Source organism: Chiloscyllium punctatum, chromosome 2, assembly GCF_047496795.1.
Source record: "Chiloscyllium punctatum isolate Juve2018m chromosome 2, sChiPun1.3, whole genome shotgun sequence".
Classification (NCBI taxonomy): domain Eukaryota; kingdom Metazoa; phylum Chordata; class Chondrichthyes; order Orectolobiformes; family Hemiscylliidae; genus Chiloscyllium; species Chiloscyllium punctatum.
In genome coordinates this window covers 16225749-16245870 of record NC_092740.1, presented here as the reverse complement: position 1 = coordinate 16245870, position 20122 = coordinate 16225749, and the positions used below count along the sequence as shown (strand labels likewise).

Here is a 20122-nt window from a genome sequence, read left to right as displayed (position 1 = left end):
TACTTACAAAGACCACACCGCGAGCCCCCTTCAAAGACAAAGCCATTAGGAATAGCTCCATAGCGCCTCATGTCAGACAGCTTCCACTGGCCAATGATGGTGGGTGGTACGTCACGCACCAGCACAAAGATATTGTTACAAAAATGGAGTGTTGCGGGTCCACTTTCCAGTTTGGTACCAGGGAGCACGGAAACGTGGAACCTGTGAACTGAGAACACAAGACACCATCGGGGTTACCATCACAGAATCGATAACCATCTTGAAAAGCCAGTTGCCACCATCTGGAGACTTCTTCTCCCAAAGAACAGTACAGCACGGGAACAGGCCCTTCAGCCCACTATGCCTGTGCCAGCACATGGTGCATTTCTAAACTGAAACCCTTTTGCTTCTACATGGTCCGTATCCTCCAATTTACATTTGACCTTTTGTTTTAATAAATAATGAATTCTGGGTGTTGAGCTGGGATCTTGAACCACTGTGGTCCATGGAGTTGGGGTAGATACACACAGCGTGTTGCTCGGGAAGTGGCTCCAGGATTTTGACCCAGTTGTGCAAGGGGGTTGATGGTTGATAAGTATCAGCCTTTATTTATCATGAAAACGGTGTACAAGATAAGGCTTCATGAGGCCATTCTACCTTCCAGTCATGTTGTAGTCTTGTGGTCATATGGTCTTACATCACTTCTGATGAGGAAGGTTATTTACCAAGTAATAATAAATCCTTTACATCACAAAAAATCTTCCACAAAAATGCCAAGGATTGGCACTCTTTTTCCCCAAGACAGCATGCCACACTTTCAGACATTTCTGCTTCCATCTTGTGCATCCTCCAGTTCCTCCATCCCACCTTTCAGCAGCTACACCTTCAGCCATCGTATGGAACTCACTCTGAGTTTCTGTCTCCTGGTAAAAAGAACCCTCAGTCTCTCTTTGCTCTGTTAATCCTAGCATGAAATCTACAGGAGGACCTCTGTGATGGGGATGGAGAGATCTATTTTTGCCAGGCAGTACAGCCAAGACTGTGGGGACAGCTTTCTTGCCTGGAACTTGCCCGCCTACTCAGCCTCCACCCCTCAAGGTCACATGGAGACGAGCGTTGGTACCCTTCTCCAGGAATGGGCCAACACCAAGCAGGCCTAGAATCTTACTCATGCTCTCACTCCCCCCAGCCCCTCACTCACCACCTAGAGTGGGATAGGAAGGGCATTATTGGCAAAATTCCCACACCTTGCCCCAACTTTTAACTCCATGTGCTCTTTGCAGTTCTGGATGTGTCAGGAAATGACATCACCAACCCAAGGAAACCTAAACACAAAAATAAAAAGTGAGCCAGACCACCAGTGCTTCACCAGAGGCTCACTGATGATGTTACCTAGTAGGGTGACGAAATGTCCGAAAATGAACCTTCCAACTCAGCAAGCAAACCTACATCCAGAACCTCAACCTGAGCTACAAATCTTCTCAAAGCACTTTGCAGTGCTTACGGCTGGGTATCCCAGCAACAAACCCATCCGCAACACGTCTCTTCAGGCAAACTGCTCATTCAGCAACAAAAACAAAAAAAAATCAACAGATTTCTGGTGGGTTGAAGAATCAGAAGTTATGGACCAATGTTCACTGTCCAACAGCTACAGGTCTTAAACTGGTTCTTGTAATAATACAACATCCTTAATTTTATATTTGACTTTGATCCTGAAATTGTGTCAGGATAGGCGTTACACTAACATAGAAACATCGGAAATAGGAGCAGGAGTATGCTATTTGGCCCGTTGAGCCTGTTCCACCATTCGGTACAATCATGGCTGATCCTTAAACTCAGTCCCCTATTCCCAGTTCTCCTCATTCCCTTTCAATCCCTTTAAGCCCTATAAACTATACTGACCTCCTTCTTGAAAACATTCAATGTTTTGGCCTCAACTACTTCCTGTGGCAGAGAATTCTACAGATTCGCCCCGCTCAATGTGAAGAAATCTGTTCTCATTTCAGTCCTAAATGGCGGACCTTATATCCTTAGACTGGGAGTAAATGCTAATGGCATGGTTATAAGTTAAACTTAGACTCCTAGTCAAGCTTCCCAGGTTTGATTTTTGGTGACCAAATATCCAAAATGGAGTTGGGCTGTAGATGTACTGAATGACAGCGAAGGTTCAAGGGGCCAAATGGCTGCTGCTGAAATGTTCACTAACTGTCGATGTCCCTGGAACAAGTGGTGGGTCTGTTACAGCGGATCAACTCAGCTCCAAACACTGATCATCAGTGATACAATCCTGGAGTCAACTGTACACCAAAAGCAGTGAGTCCAAGCAAATCAAAGAGTGATACCTGTTATTTAATTGAAAAAGAACAGTTTCTGTCTATTGTATCTCTGGGTATCCAACAGCCCATGTTGTTCACAGAAGTTGTTGGCTGGAACCATTCCTATGTACAGAGACAAGTGGGTATCTCGAAATCCCCTTCACAAAGACAGAGTGGGGTGGCACGGTAGCTCAGTGGTTAGCACTGCTGCCTCACAGCACCAGGGTCCCAGGTTCGATTCTAGCCTCGGGCGACTGTGTGGAGTTTGCACATTCTCCCCGTGTCTGCATGGGTTTCCTCCGGGTGCTCCGGTTTCCTCCCACAGTCCAATGATGTGCAGGTCAGGTGGATTGGCCATGCTAAATTGCCCATAGTGTCAAGTGCATTAGTTAGAGGGGAATGGGTCTGAGTAGGTCACTCTCCAGAGGGTCGGTGTAGACTGGTTGGGCCAAATAGCCTATTTCAATACTGTCGAGAATCTAATCTAACCAAAGATGGCCATGGGTGTGTGCAGAGGGAACCCATGACACAGTTGTGTGTCAGTCATTAGTATGGGTTGGCACCCACAGCTGGGTCAAAAACACTAACAAACAGAAACCCGTTCTGGACATCTGCGTCAGGTTACCTGTTGAAAGAGAAATAGCATACACAAAGCCCAAAACACTGCTTTATGCAAAATCATTCTGAAAACTACAATCAAACTTCTTGAGTGTTACCTGGATGGGTGCAGCTCCAACATTCAAGAAGCTTGACACCATCAAACACATCGCAGACTGCTTAATTGGCACCACATTCACTATCCACCCTCAGTGATTGCACTGTCTACGATCTACAAGGTGCACTGCAGATGTTTCCCAAGGTTCCTTAGACAGCACCTTCCCAAACCCATGACAACTTCCATCTAGAAGGACAGTGCAGCAGGTACATGGGAACACCACCACTTGCAAGTTCCCCTCCAAGTCATTCACCATCCTGACTTGAAAATATACTGTATTGGTATTCCTTCAGTGTCACTGGGTCAAAATCCTGGAATTCCCTCTCTAACAGCTATTTAGCTGTACTACACTATCAATCAGAGTGCTTCAACACATGAAGCTCACTATCCCCTTCAGGATGGGGAATAAATGCTGGCCCAGAAACAAAGCCCATACCTCACGAGTGAATAAAACAATATTGTTTCTGACTCATGTGCTGTATGAGTTATGGGTCTACATGTAGAATTCTGCCAATTTCTAAGTTACTCATTCAGTCCAATATCTTACACTGTATCACTGACGCTCCTCCAAGGAATAACTCTCAAGAACGGATTGTCTAAGTCTTTCGTTCTAGAAGAGCAATACAATGCAGATAGTTTGAGGTGATTTCTTCTATAAGCATTCATGGATTGAGGGTATCGCTGGCTAGGCCATCCCTAATTGCCCTGAGGGAAAGAGTCAACTATATGGCTGTTTCGTCTGGAGTCACATGCAGGTCACATGAGATAAGGATGTAATTTCCTTCCCTGAAGGATATTAGTGAACCAGATGTTTTTTTTCCCCCGACAATCACCAATGGATTAATAGTAATCATTTAGACTCTTAATTCCAGATTTTGTTTCGTAATTTAACTCAAATTCCACCATCTGCAGGATTCAAACCTGCATCCCCAGAACATTACCTGGGTCTCGAGATTAACAGTCCAGAGGTAATGCCATTGGGCCATTGCTCCCCCATGAGACGCCAGAGTGATTTTGAACAATAAGCCTCAAAGTTTGGAGAGGGGAATAAAATCATTTGTAGTCCAACACAGTAGAAATTATTACTTGTACATCACTCCATAACCACATTGTTAGCATCAGATGAGATCTCTGGCATTACGGCCTGGCTTTAATCCAATGGGAAGCCAACAACACTCATGAACATGTCTCCACCCAGTCCTGTGAACACATCAGCATCTTTGTGGCAGGCCATTCCATTGCTTGGCAATGACACAACACTACAACACTACTGTTACACTGATGCATAATCATTGTGCCACCTAATGGGAGGGAGAGGGTGGGGCTTCAATTTAGAATTAGGTCAAGGCCATCAAGGGTTACAGAAACAAAATGAATGGATGGAGTTTAGATACAGATCAGTCAGGATCTGACTGAATGGTATGAACGCTGGTTGTTCTGGGAAAGGGTGGATTGTGTTTCATGCCATGTACCTTTAAGAACAAAGTGGGCTTGGGAGTATTTCACACTATTGTGGTATCATTACACAACAAGAAATTCTCATGCGACCTGTAGTTGACTTGGGGAGAAACAGCTGAGAAGCAAAAGGTAAGCAAAAAGCCAGTTACTGTTGGAGCGGATTCTCTTAATGTTAACATGCTGGTTCAGCCTGTTCAAACACCTGGGAATTGATGAACAGTCCAGGTTCTCTCCAGATGAAAATGGTTTGAATTTGTCAGTTTTAAAATGGGCCCTGGCATAGAAACAGAACTCTGAGAATACAGCAGAAACTGTGTTGCTTCATGTGTTGTACAACTGAACAGAGAACACTGACAGGAAGGGTGAGGAATTATGGGTCGATTAATGCCAATTACTGATGTTGAATTTAAAGGAGCAGTGAAAAGCATATTCTGAAGACACAGTACCATCAGGACGATGATGACCCACACGTGAAAAAGGGTTTGTTGTGAAAGGTATTCTTTCCGCGCGAAGGGACTGAGGGCATTATTGCTATGTTTACAGATGATACAAAGATAGGTTGAGGGACAGGTAATACAGAACAAGCAGGCAGGCTGCAGAAGGATTTGGACAGGTTAGGAGAGTGGGCAAACGAGTGGCAGATGGAGTACAACGTGGAAAAGTGTGAGGCTATGTACTTTAGTCAGAAGCATCAAGCCATAAAGAACTTTCTAAATGGGGAAAGGCTTCAGAAATCTGAAGTGCAAAGGGACTTGGGAGTCCCAGTTCAGGATTCTCTTCATGTTAACATGCTGGTTCAATTGGTAGTTAGGAGGTCAAATGCAATGTGAGCATTAATTTTGAGAGGGCAAGAATACAAGAGCAGAGATGTACCGCTGAGGAGGTATAAGGCTATGGTCAGACTGCATTTGGAATGTTGTGAGTAGTTTTAGGCCCCGTATCTGCCCTTGGAGGGTGTTCAAAGAAGGTTTACGGGAATAGTACTGGGAATGAAGGGCTTGTCCATATGAGGAGTGGTTGAGGACTCTGAGGCTGTATTCGACAGAGGTTAGAAGGATGAGTGGGGAATCGGATTGAAACTTACAGGATCCTGAGAGGTCTAGATGGAGTGGACATGGAAAAGATGTTTCCACTAGTGGGAAAAACAAGGACCTACGGGCACAGCCTCAGGGTGAAGGGCTGACCCTTTCGAACTGAGATGAGAAGGGATTTCTTCAGCCAGAGGGTGGTGACTCTGTGGAACATTGCAGCAGAGGACTGTGGAGGCCAAGTCATTGAGTGTCTTTAAGACTGAGACAGAAAGGTTCTTGGTTGATAAGAGGATCCAGGGTATGGGGAAGAAGGGAGGAAAATGAGGTTGAGAAACATATCAACCATGCTCGAATGGTAGAGCAGGCTAATTCTGTTCCTATGCTTTCACATCTGGATGGTCCAGTTCTGATTGTAAGGTTCCACCCTCCCATCCTAGACTCACCACACACCCCTCTTCCCCCCTTCAAGTAGTTGTTTCTTTCTTTCTATGCTGTCAGATCCATTCGACTCCTGCAACATCTCAGTCTGATCTGCAAAGGGTTGTGATTACCTTCACCAAGGCTGTAGCGAGTCCTCATGTCCCACACATACATTGTTTCCTTGTTCTCAAACGCCAAGAGCACAGTTTGTCCCAGACAGATGATTGCGAGGATGTGATTCACACCCTCCAATGACAGGCCAGGATCCAAGCCACATATATCCTCCAGAGTCACGCTGTTTCTCTCCTTGTGTCCTTTACTCTTTTCTGACTTGTCTTTAAACACCAGCATCAGCAAACAATCTGTGGAAACAAGAACAATTTTTTAAAAATGCAGTCAAATGCTCTTACGACACAGCTCAACACACAGATAAAAGAAATTCAAGGGAGAAACTCTGCCATTTATAAAGCTGCCTGCCTTAACATTTGCGTCAAAATTAGAGTGGTGCTGGAAAAGCACAGCAGGTCAGGCAGCATCCGAGGAGCAGGAAAAATCGATGTTTTGGGCAAAAGCCTACTTTCGCTTGCCTTAACATTGGGCCATTCCCTGGTGCTGCACAGACAGGTCAGTCACATCCCGGAAAACCACACTCATCGATGCTAGCTCTCCCTCACTTCCTAATCTCCACGCAATCTCCGCCCCCCCCCTCCCCCCCAGTACACACACACACACACACACACTCTCTCTCCCTACTCTACCCTCCAGCACCTTACCCCCACCCAACCCACCACCTATACCACTATCCCCCACCTCCTGGCCATTCCATCCATTGGCCAGTCTGCTCACACCTGGCCACACACTTCTCTGCCCCTCAGTGCCCCACCAGCTAGTCTCCTCAGTTAGCCCTCTATTACCCACCCCCTCAGAGCTCCCTCACATTGTGTGAGAGCAAGTATGCGAGTGTGTGCATGTGTGTGTGAGAGACAGAGAGAGAGAAAAAGAGTGTGTGTTTATGTGAATGTGCATGAGTGCATGTGTATGAGTCCGTGTGTGTGTGTGTCTGTGTGTTAGTGTGTGTGAGTGCGTGTTTTTGTGTGTCTCTGTGTGTATATATGTGAGTGAGAGTGCGTATGTGTAGGTGTGTGAGTGTGTGTGTGTACGCATGTGTGTGAGTCTGTGTATGAGTGTGTGCGTCTGTGTGTGTGTGAGTGCACATGTATGAGAGTGTGAGAGTGTTCGCACGCATATGTGTATGTCTGTGTGTGTGTGAGAAAGAGTGTGAGTGTGTATATCTGTGTGTATGTGTGTGTATGCCTATGTGTGTGTGTGTGTTTCTGTAAGTGTGTGTATTTGTGAGTGTGACTGTGTGAGTGTGAATGTGTGTATGTGTGTGCGTGAGTCTCTGTGTGAATGTGTGCGTGCGAGTGTGTGTGCGTCTGTGTGTATGTGTGAGTGTGCATGTATGCATGTGTATGTGTGAGTGTAAGTGTGAGTGTTTGTGTGAGTGTGTATGAGTGTGTGTATCTGTGTGTGTGGCTGTGTGTGTGGCTGTGTGTGTGGCTGTGTGTGTGGCTGTGTGTGTATATGTGAGTGTGTGTGTGTCTGTATGTGTATCTGTGTGTATGAGTGCATATATGTATGCGTATATGTGTGTCTGTGTGTGTATGAGTGCATATATGTATGCGTATATGTGTGTCTGTGTGTGTATGAGTGCATATGTGTATACGTGTATGTGCGTGTCTGTGTATGAGTGCATACGTGAATGTGTGTGAGTGTGTGTGTATGTATGAGCGTGTGTGTGTATGAGTCCATATGTGTGTGGGTCTGTGTGTGTGTATGTATGTTTGTGAGTGTATGTGTGTGTCTGTAGGAAGGCAGCAGATGAAGTACCAAGAGCTCTTTCTGAATGTTTCACTGGGTAAATGCTTTTAAAATTTGTTTCAGGCCCGTTTAAGCATGAAATAAACCCTAAGATATTTGGATCATCAATAGTCACAGGTGAGGGGCTGGAAGACTGAAGGTTGGCTAATGTGGTGCCACTATTTAAGAAATGTTTTAAGGACAAGCCAGGGAACTATAGACAAGTGAGCATGACGTCAGTTGTGGACAAGTTGTTGGAGGGAATCCTGAGGGACAGGATGTACATGTATCTGAAAAGGCAAGGACTGATTCGGGATAGTCAGCATGGCTTTGTGTGTGGGAAATCATGTCTCACAAACTTGACTCAGTTTTTTGAAGAAGTAACAAAGAGAGTTGATGAGGGCAGAGCAGTAGATGTGATCTACATGGACTTCAGAAAGGCGTTCGACAAGGTTCCCCATGGGAGACTGATTAGCAAGGTTAGACCTCACGGAATACAGGAAGAACTAGCCATTTGGATACAGAACTGGCTCAAAGGTAGAAGACAGAGGGTGGTGGAGGGTTGTTTTTCAGACTGGAGGCCTGTGACCAGTGGAGTGCCACAAGGATCAGTGCTGTGCCCTCTACGTTTTGTCTTTTACCTAAATGATTTGGATGTAAGCTTATGAGGTATAGTTAGTAAGTTTGCATATGACACCAAAATTGGAGGTATATTGGACAGTGAAGAGGGTTACCTTGGATTACAACAGGATCTTGATCAGATGGGCCAATGGGCTGAGAAGTGGCAGATGGAGTTTAATTCAGATAAATGCGAGATGCAGAATTTTGGAAAAGCAAATCTTAGCAGGACTTATACACTTAATGGTAAGGTCCTAGGGAGTGTTGCTGAACAGAGAGACCTTGGAGTGCAGGTTCATAGCTCCTTGAAAGTGGAGTCGCAGGTATATAGGATAGAGAAGAAGGTGTTTGGTATGCTTTCCTTTATTGGTCAGAGTATTGAGTACAGGGAATGGAAGGTCATGTTGCAGCTGTACAGGACATTGATTAGGCCACTTTTAGAATATTGTGTGCAATTCTGGTCTCCTTCCTATCGGAAGGATGTTGTGAAACTTGAAAGGGTTCAGAAAAGATTTACAAGGATGTTGCCAGGGTTGGAGGGTTTGAGCTATAGGGAGAGGCTGAACAGGCTGGGGCTGTTTTCCCTGGAGCGTTGGAGGCTGAGGGGTGACCTTATAGAGGTTTACAAAATTATGAGGGGCATGGATAAGATAAATGGACAAGATGTTTTCCCTGGGGCCAGGGAGTCCAGATCTAGAGGGCATAAGTTTAGGGTGAGAGGGGAAAGATATAAAAGAGACCTAAGGGGCAACTTTTTCATGCAGAGGGTGGTGCATGTATGCAATGAGAAGCCAGTGGGAGTGGTGGAGGTAAGTACAATTGCAACATTTAAAAGGCATCTGGATGGGTATATGAATAGGAAGGATATGGTGCTGGCAGGTGGGACTAGATTGAGTTGGGATATCTTGTTGGCATGAACAAATTGGACCAAAGGGTCTGTTTCCATGCTGTACACCTCTATGACTAAATGTGAAATAATTATCCAAACCCCACAGTGTAATGGTAGTGACTTCACAGACACAGCAACTGTATGGGCTCAGAGTGCTGGCAAACACAGTCAAACGAACTCCGACATCTGAATTAGGAGCAGCAGCAGGCCAAGAAAGAGACTAAATCTGAACACAGAATTCTAGTTTGTGGTCGAATCAATGCCCTGTACAACTGTGGCGAAACATCCCCCATTTTACGTTTCATTCTCCTCGTAATAAACATCAACATTTCATTTGCCTTCTTGGTCACTTGCCTACCTGCATGTGACTCACTTATCTGCACTCACATCCCTCTGCACTGCAGCGTGGTCTTCAACCTCTCTACTTGTAACATTCCGTGCTTGATTCTTCTGAACAAAATGGTTCAGTTCACATTTTCCCACATTTGATCCCCACATCTGCTAAAACCTTCGGCCCACTCACTTAACCCGTCCATATTCCATTGCAGACAATGCCCACTGATTTTTGTGTAATCAACAAGGTTAGCAGAAACATATTTGATTCTATCACCCAAGAAACGATCTAAAGCTATGCAATCCTTTGCATCCACCTGAGGGAGTGGTTCAGATTTTGATTAACATCTCATCTGAAAATAGCAGCACCTCCAATCGTGCCGCATGAAGGGCTTTTGCCCGAGAGGTTGATTTTCCTGCTCCTCGGATGCTGCCTGACCTGCTGTGCTTTCTCAGCACCACTCTTTCAGCTCCCCACTGGGAGTGTCAGCTTTGACCAGTATCAGGGGGTGATGGTCAAACCCACATGACATTCTGAGTCAGAGACAAGAAGTCACCAGAGCGGGGAACCATATGGTTTAGATTAGATTAGATTACTTACAGTGTGGAAACAGGCCCTTCGGCCCAACAAGTCCACACCGCCCCGCCAAAGCGTAACCCACCCATACCCCTACATCTACATCTACATTTATCCCTTACCTAACACTATGGGCAATTTAGCATGGCCAATTCACCTGGCCTGCACATCTTTGGACTGTGGGAGGAAACCGGAGCACCCGGAGGAAACCCACGCAGACACGGGGAGAACGTGCAAACTCCACACAGTCAGTCGCCTGAGGCGGGAATTGAACCCGGGTCTCAGGCGCTGTGAGGCAGCAGTGCTAACCACTGTGCCACCGTGCCGCCCAGATTGGTCTACCCTGGATGTAGATGTTGGCAGAGCATTAATGCCCCTGGGTTAGATGCAGCTGCCAAGATAGCTCTCTTGGGATTTGGGTTCAAATCCCACAATAGGAGTTGTCAGGATTTAACGTTAGTTATAAACCTGCAATGTAAAACTTGCCTCAGTCATGGTGATCATGGATTAGTGGTGCTGGAAGAGCACAGCAGTTCAGGCAGCATCCAACAAGCAGCTGCTCGTTGGATGCTGCCTGAACTGCTGTGCTCTTCCAGCACCACTAATCCAGTATTTGCTTTCCAGCATCTGCAGTCATTGTTTTTACCCCATGGTGATCATGACCAATTTCCCTTTCACAGGGTTTGGCCATTTCTGGCTGGTCCACTATTTATTGCCCATCCCTAATGGTCCTTGAGAAGGACCAAGAGAAAGTGAGGACAGCAGATGCTGGAGAGTCAGAGTCAAAAAGTGTCCCACCTATCCACTCCACCCTCCACTCCAGCCTATCACCCCCCACCCCACCTCCACCTGCATCCACCTATCGCCTTCCCAGCTACGTTTCCCCTACCCCCCCTATTTATCTCTCAGCCCCCCTTACCACCCCCCACATTCCTGATGAACGGCTTATGCCCAAAACGTCGACTCTCCTGCTCCTCGGATGCTGCCTGACCTGCTGACACCCTCCTTCGACTGACTGAACTGGTCCTCACTCTGAACAACTTCTCTTTCCAATCCTCCCACTTCCTCCAAACCAAAGGAGTAGCCATGGGCACCCAGATGTGCCCCAGCTATGCCTACCTCTTCGTAGGATATGTGGAACAGTCCATCTTCCGCAGCTACACTGGCACCGACCCCCCACCTTTTCCTCCACTACATCGATGACTGTATCGGCGCTGCCTCGTGCTCCCATAAGGAGGTTAAACAATTCATTCACTTTACTAACACCTTCCACCCCAATCTCAAATTCACCTGGACCGTCTCAGACGCCTCCCTCCCCTTCCTAGACCTCTCCATTTCTATCTCGGGCGACCGACTCAACGTGGACATTTACTATAAACCGACCGACTCCCACAGCTACCTAGACTATACCTCCTCCCACCCTGCCCCCTGTAAAAATGCCATCCCATATTCCCAATTCCTTCGCCTCCACCACATCTGCTCCCAGGAGGACCAATTCCAATACCGAACAACCCAGATGGCCTCCTTCCTTAAAGAGCGCAATTTCCCCTCAGACAATACACAATAGGTGCAGGAGTAGGCCATTCTGCCCTTCCAGCCTGCACCACCATTCAATATGATCATGGCTGATCATCCTTAATCAGTATCCTGTTCCTGCCTTATCTCCATAACCTTTGATTCCACTATCCTTGAGAGCTCTATCCAACTCTTTCTTAAATGAATCCAGAGACTGGGCCTCTACTGCCCTCTGGGGCAGAGCATTCCACACAGCCACCACTCTCTGGGTGAAGAAGTTTCTCCTCATCTCTGTCCTAAATGGTCTACCCCGTATTTTTAAGCTGTGTCCTCTGGTTCAGCACTCACCCATCAGCGGAAACATGTTTCCTGCCTCCAGGGTGTCCAATCTATCCACTCCACCCTCCACTCCAGCCTATCACCCCCCCACCTCTTATACGTCTCAATCAGATCCCCTCTCAGTCTTCTAAACTCAAGTGTATACAAGCCCAGTCGCTCCAGTCTTTCAGTGTAAGGTAATCCCGCCATTCCAGGAATTGACCTCGTGAACCTACGCTGCACTCCCTCAATAGCCAGAATGTCTTTCCTCAAATTTGGAGACCAGAACTTCACACAGTACTCCAGGTGAGGTCTCACCAGGGCCCTGTACAGCTGCAGAAGAACCTCTTTGCTTCTATACTCAATCCCTCTTGTTCTGAAGGCCAGCATGCTATTAGCCTTCTTCACTACCTGCTGTACCTGCATGCTTACCTTCATTGACTGGTATACAAGAACACCCAGATCTCTTTGTACTGCCCCTTTACCTAAATTGATTCCATTTAGGTAGTAATCTGCCTTCCTGTTCTTGCCACCAAAGTGGATAACCATACATTTATCCACAATAAACTGCATCTGCCATGCATCTGACCACTCACCTAACTTGTCCAGGTCACCCTGTAATCTCCTAACATCCTCATCACATTTCACCCTGCCACCCAGCGTAGTATCATACGTGATTGACGATGTTCTCCACCGCATCTCCGCCACTTCCTGCTCCTCTGCCCTTGAACCCCGCCCCTCCAATCGCCACCAGGACAGAACCCTACTGGTCCTCACCTACCACCCCACCAACCTCCCGATACATCATATCATCCTTCTTCATTTCCGCCACTTCCAAACAGACCCCACCACCAAGGATATATTTCCCTCCTCTCCCCATCAGTGTTCTGGAAAGACCACTCCCTCCGTGACTCCCTCATCAGGTCCACACCCCCCACCAACCCAACCTCCACTCCTGGTACCTTCCCCTGAAACCGCAAGAAATGCAAAACTTTCCCCCCTCACTTCCCTCCAAGGCCCCAAGGGATCCTTCCATATCTATCACAAATTCACCTGCACCTCTACATACATCATTTACTGCATCTGCTGTACTTGGTGTGGCCTCCTCTATATTGGGGAGACAGGCCGCCTACTTGCAGAACATTGCAGAGAACACCTCTGGGACACTCGCACCAACCAACCCAACCGCCCCGTGGCTGAACACTTTAACTCCCCCTCCCACTCCACCAAGGACATGCAGGTCCTTGGACTCCTCCATCGCCAGACCATGGCAACACGACGGCTGGAGGAAGATCGCCTCATCTTCCGCCTGGGAACCCTCCAACCACAAGGGATGAATGCAGATTTCTCCAACTTCCTCATTTCCCCTCCCCCCCACCTTTTCTCAGTCCCAACCCTCGGACTCAGCACTGCCTTCTTGACCTGCAATCTTCTTCCCGACCTCTCTGCCCCCACCCCCTCTCCGACCTATCACCCTCACCTAAACGTCCTTCCACCTATCGCATTCCCAACCCCTCTCCCTCAAGTCCCTCCTCCCTACCTTTTATCTTAGCCCGCTTGGCACACCTTCCTCATTCCTGAAGAATGGCTTATGCCCGAAACGTTGATTCTCCTGCTCCTTGGATGCTGACTGACCTGCTGCGCTTTTCCAGCAACACATTATCAGCTGCTGTGCTTTTCCAGCAATACATTTTGACTCAAGAGATAGCGGTGATGAGCTGCATTTTTGAGATGCTTGTGGATACGCATGTTTAGATATTAAAGGTTTCAAGGGATATGAAGAGAAAGCGACTGTTTCAGGCTTTTTGAGAGAGAGGCTAAGCCATGATCATGCTGACTGGTGGGGCAGGCTCAATGGGCTGAATGGCCTCCTCCTGCTCAATCCTGCAGATGTTCCCTCTCCAGATCATTATCCCATTTTCTCTGGAAAGAAGTGAGTGAATCTGTCTCTACCACAGCTCGGGTGTCTGTGCCAGAGTAGCTCTGCTTCATACCTCCACCATATACCCCCCCCCCCCCCCCCCCCCCCCCACCCCCTCCCCTCCTGCAGGCTGGCGGCTGTGGGAGAGCATTTGTACTTTGCTGTCATTTGACGAGTGAGTCCAACAGCTGCCAGCAAACAGCTGCAAAAACAGCCACTTCAAAGATGCCTAATCCATTCACAACATTCGCTCGCTCTTCCACTCAGTCTCAGGCCAGGCTCCGAAGAAATAAATCCACCAGGGCTTGGCAGGCAAAAAAACCAACCCCTCTAACCCCCCTTCGCTATGTGGGCAGTGTTTGCTGTTGTAATCAAGGCCTGGAGGACATTGACGGGGTGGGGGCTGGGGAACCAAAGAGGCTGGTAAACTCGGAAAATATTTGTTTTTTGGTTGGTATGGTTCATTCTGTCCAGTTGGGACTCTGACGCTTGTTTTAGCAACTTTTGGTTCAGACGAAAATTTAAAATACTTACACTCACAAAGCAACTAGCAAAGCCTCCGGTCTCTCGGAGCACTTTCCAGCCACTGATGCCTCATTAAGGGTGGTCACTGCTGTGTTGTCGGTAACAGGACGACCAATTTACACAGAGCAACCTCCCACCGTCAGCAAAGAAATAGGGAGAAGGTAAAAGCAGAAAATGTTAAAAATGTACCAGTCTTTTAAAAAATTCACTTGTGGGATGTGGGCGTCTGAGGCTGGGGCATTTATTGTCCCTCCCGAAGTGCCCTAGAGAAGGTAACGGTGAGTCACCTGATGATGGGTCACGGATTCAAAAAGTGTTAATTCTCTCTCTCCCCTTGATGCTGCCCAGCCAGCGGAGTTTCTCCAGCACTGTTTCCATTTCAGATTTATAGGACCCACTGCACTTTGCGTTTGTGTCACTGATTCTAAGTGACGATTAGGAGGTGCCGGTGTTGGGCTGGGACGTACAAAGTTAAAGATTACACCACACTAGTGGCACAGGGAAGTGGGGTTTGAGAGTTCATGGCCCCGCCAGCAGCTGGGGTAGCCAGGAGTCTGCTGCATCGGCCCTCAAACTCCCAGCGGTTAGTGAAGGAATCCAGGAGATTTTACAACTAGAATTGGGTGATTTCATGCTGTAATTTGACCCTTTCAGGTGGATACTGCTGCGTTACGTCACACAGACAGTACACCGTTAAGAGACATGCTTGTGATATCATCACTGTTCCATAACAGGTGACCAGGGGGTAGAAAGTTCCCAAACTCCAGCATAACTTAGGCCTATTTGAAATGTGGCATGCTAATACAAGTGTGCTACTGTTTGTAATCGAATAACTCAATACTAGCCCAGACACTGAAGTGACTGTGGCTGTAATATACGTACGGTATATATCAGGAAGTGTCATAAATTGAATCTTTCAATACCATGTTGCCTACACTTACTTCTTACCTACAGGAGCTGGTTCACATGCACTAAACAACCCAATTGTCATGTGGCTGACCACTTCAACTCCCCCTCCCACGCCGTCAAGGACATGGAAATCCTGGGCCTCCTCCGCTGCCAAATCCTAGCCACCCGATGCCTGGAGGAAGAACGCCTCATCTTCCGCCTCGGAACCTTCCAACCACACGGCACCAGCATCGACTTCACCTGTTTCCTAAGCTTCCCTTCACCACCCCCACCACCTCATCCCAGATCCAACCCTCCAACTTGACACCGCCCTCTTGACCTGACCCACTTGTCCATCTCTCTTCCCACCAACCTATCTCAATCACCTTCAACCTGCATCCATCTATCACCATCCCACCTAGCCTACACCCCTAGCCTACACCCCTATTCACCCCTCAGCCCCCTTCCCCCTCCACATTCCTGATGAAGGGCTAATGCCTGAAACGTTGACTCTCCTGCACCTCGGATGCTGCCTGACCCACTGTGCTTTTCTAGTGCCACACTTTTCAACCCGACTCTCCAGCGCCTTGCAGTCCTCACTTTCTCCTTGGTATCACGGTATTGAAAAATTCAACAAATAGTTATAAGCACTGGGAGCAAATGCCCTGCTGGAGACAATGCCCACACCTCAGTGGCAGGTCATCTACAGTCCATTTAATGCAGCCACACAGACGTAGTGTAGAGAAGGTGGAATGCAAGCTGTGTGGCAGTGCCATGCACACATACCCCGCTGGGGAATGTCATCACAGCATTCAGCTGGGAAAGCTCGTGTCGAACCTGGTGATTCTGAGCGAGAGCGAACAGAGGAGTTAGGAAGTGCAACCAATCGAGAGGGGGAGCTGTCACTAGCTGTTCCCAACTGCTCCTGCCTGCCCCAAACCATTCAAGCATTCACCCAGAGATGCTTCAGGTTCACCCCCTGGGCCCCAGACCACACCGTCTCCCATCCCCTGAAAGATAACAACACCCCCACCCCATGTCCCGAAATATACTTTTCCCTGTATCTTGAGGACATAAATGACAATAAAACCGTTCATTCATTCATTCAAGAGGCATCACTGACTCTATTTGAGCTGCGGGGTTCGAAAACTTGTATTAATTCCAATTTGTAAAAGCTTAGCAATATAGAAAGCTCTCTGCTGAGTTACCTGGTGTGTTGTTCCTTTAATTCACATTCAGACATAGATATTGTTGGAAATTGATAGAATTCAAATGCCACTATCCCCCACCCCTCCCAACAGGCCAACTAAAATGGTTTAATGTGCGTAAATTCTGAAATGACTGGTCAAAGGTCAATCGACATCACATCACTGTGTCAGAATATAAGCTCCTGGAATATTAGGGAACACCATCCAGCACCCACCAGAATGGCAGGTGGCAGCCTTGCTTTTAAGTTGTCAGCGCTTCCCCCATTAGACCCGATGGGCCAAATGGCCTGATCAGCTCCTATATCCCGTACCTTATGGTCTACCTGGATTGGGTGCTCAGATATTTGTTGTGAGGTGTGAACCCACAGCAAAATGTCTCAGAGGCCGAGACTACTGAGCCACAGCTGAACAGGGAAACAGGAGCAGGAGTAGGCCATTCGGCCCTTCGACCATTCAATATGATCGTGGCTGATCAGTCAACTCAGTCCCCTGTTATCACGTTTTCCTCACACCCTTTAGTCCATTCAGCCCTAAGAGCTACATCTTATGCCTTCTTGAAAACAGTATTTGTGACACGCTCTTATGGAGATATTTGTGTTGTATCCCATTTGATAATTGCTGCACTCCCTGTTACAAATCAAAAGATGTTCCCCTAGAACAGTTGACAATCATGTGCTGTTCAGGCCCAGCCATAGATGTCATGGCCTTTCTGTGTACAAACATATGAATTTGGAGCAGCAGGCCATTCGGCCCTTTGAGGCTGCTCAGCCATTCAAGTGAGCTGATCTCACTGCAATCCCATGCACTCTCTTGATCAGACTATTTTATAAAGTAAATAAACAGCAGCAATTCACAGCTCCCACCACACACAAGTTAAAAAAAAACACTTCAGCTCATGTACAAAATTTTTTAAATATAAGAGCAAGTGTTGCCACAGAAACCAAACAGATTAAATCTGCTTAAACAGTAGAAAGCAGGCTATTAGATTCCCTACAGTGTGAAAACAGGTCCTTCAGCCCAACAAGTCCACACTGACCCTCTGAAGAGTATCCACCCAGACCCATTCCTTACCCTATATTTACCTCCGACTAATGCACCCAACACTATGGGCCATTTAGCATGGCCAATTCACCTGACCTGCACATCCTTGGATAGTGGGAACAAACCCATGCAGACACAGGGAGGAAATGCAAACTCCACAACAGACATTCACCCAAGGCAGGAATTGAACCTGGGTCCCTGGCGCTGTGAGGTAGTAGTGTGAACCATTGAGCTACCTTGCCACCCATATTCATCCTCCTTCAATCCACGCCAGAGATTATGAGCCCTGGTCACCTTTCTTTGTCTCATTTTATTAAAATATCCTGCCCGTCCTCAAAAAGATTCAGTGAGCGACTCCTCTCCCTTGTTCATATCTCTGTATCTGTCCGACCCTGTCGAAGTACCCACTTAAATGAATCTAACTGCTTCAGGTGGTATCTCATTCAGATTTTAAACAACCTTTCGGGTTATTTAAGAAACTACACTGAGAATTTGATAAACGGGAAAGTCTTGACTTCAAGAGACAGTAGAGACCGAGTCCACAGTGATAAGGGGCTTGAGGGAGAACTCTGAATGAGAAGGCATACTTTACACGTTACTTCCCCTCAGAGTCTGGCCCACTGACTGTGTGGGGGAGATGGTGTGCTCAGTACTATTTCAATGAAAGTTAAGATATTTTCAGTTCATTCATAAAGACATAGCAACCAGGAGCAGGAGTAGGCCATTCAGCCCTTCGAGCCTGCTCCACCATTCAATAAGATCATGGCTGATCATCCAACTCAGTTCCCTGTTCCTGCTTTCTCCCCCAAATCTTAAGAACAATATCCACATCTTTCTTGAAGATGTTGTGGTTTTGACTGATTTCTGTAACAGTGAATTCCACAGGCTCAGCACTCTCTGGGTGAAGAACTTTCTCCTCATAGAGTCATAGAGATGTACAGCATGGAAACAGACCCTTCAGTCCAACCCGTCCATGCCGACCAGATATCCCAACCCAATCTAGTCCCACCTGCCAGCACCCAGACAGCATCCCTCCAAACCCTTCCTATTCATATACCCATCTGGGTGCCTTTTAAATGTTGCAATTGTACCAGCCTCCACCACTTCCTCTGGCAGCTCATTCCATATCCTCTGTGTGAAAACTTTGCCCCTTAGGTCTCTGTTATATCTTTCCCCTCTCACCCTAAACCTATGCCCTCTAGTTCTGAACTCCCACATCCCAGGGAAGAGACTTTGTCTATTTATCCTGTCCATGAGCCCTCATGATTTTATAAACCTCATCTCGGTTCCAAATGGCCTACCCGTATTCTCAGACCATGAGCCCTGGTTCTATACTCCCTGGTCATTAGGGACACCCTTCCTGCATTTATCTTGTCTAAACCTGTTAGAACGAGCTCCCGTCCGTCACTGTGTTCAAGAAGGAGATGGATATAGCACTTAGGGGATGGAGCAGAAAGCAAGAATAGGGGACTGAACAGCCACGATCATGTTGAATGGAGTAGCAGGTTCAGGGGGCCGAATGGCCTTTTCCCCTTATTTCCCACTGAGAATTAATTCACAGTGCAGTCCATGCACCTCTCAATGGAGTAACACCTTACAACACAGCTGCTGTATCACACAGAATCACAGAAACCAACGGACTGGAAAGAGGACACTCAGAAATGTAATGACTGAGAGGCCCACGCTGGACCCAGTGAACGGTGTTGCTGCCAGTTTGCAGCAATACCACCCCCCACCCTTAAGCTGATCCCCCACTCCCCCCCCCCCCTCCGTCCCCACCCCCAGACAATCAAATACAGGCAAGTGAGTCAGTTTAAATCACAGAGAGGTCATACCTGCTACGGGCGAAGGCTTCCGAAGCACCAGCCATCTACTCTTCCACTGTACCGGGGACCGAGTGTATGTGTGTATGTGTGTGTGTATGTGTGTGAGGGGAAGGAAAAGACAACAGTCAATAAAGCATCCCGCATACACAAAACACGAAATCCACAAACTGTTCAATCCCCGATGGCAGATCCACAAACCTTTTTTCCGTCTCTCAATTTTACTTGTCCTTCCGCGACAACCGAATCCGTCATCTTCAGTCATGATTTAAACAGCTGCAAACTCTCAGGGTCACTTTCAAAATAGCTCACTGAGCTGTGCGATCCCAGAGCCCTGACTAGACCAGAGCTAACAGTGAGCACTCTCACTGACGCCTCTCCACCTCCCCCCTCCCCGCCTTCCAGCCACACCACCTACCAGCCCCATGTGTGAAACAGCACTCCCTTCTTAAAGGGGAAGACCTCTGAGTTATACAGCACACAAGAGGCCCTTTGGCCCATTGAAGCTATACACTAATCCTGTTTACTAGCACTTGGCCCATGGCCTTGAAAGTTACAAATGCTCATCAAAGTACTTTTAAAGGCTGTGAGGTTTCCCACCTCATCTACTCTCCAAGACAGTGAATTCTAGATCCCAATCACACTCTGGGTGAAAAAGGTTTTCCTCAAATTCCCTCAAAAGCTCCTG

General features: G+C 47.4%; 1 protein-coding gene across 2 annotated transcripts in view; it reads right to left on the bottom strand.

Annotated features, from left to right (window-relative positions):
- dok7b (docking protein 7b) overlaps positions 1-19781 on the bottom strand; it is a 131921-nt gene extending 112140 nt beyond the window's left edge. For both annotated transcript variants that reach the window (XM_072594349.1, XM_072594356.1), the window contains exons 1-4: positions 19636-19781; positions 19447-19492; positions 6050-6280; positions 8-208 (exon numbers count right to left, since the gene is read on the bottom strand). In XM_072594349.1, coding sequence (XP_072450450.1) covers positions 8-208; positions 6050-6280; positions 19447-19492; positions 19636-19689 — 532 coding nt within the window. In that variant the 5' untranslated portion in view covers positions 19690-19781. The remainder of the gene's footprint in view (positions 1-7; positions 209-6049; positions 6281-19446; positions 19493-19635) is intronic.
- Positions 19782-20122: the final 341 nt, after the last annotated feature.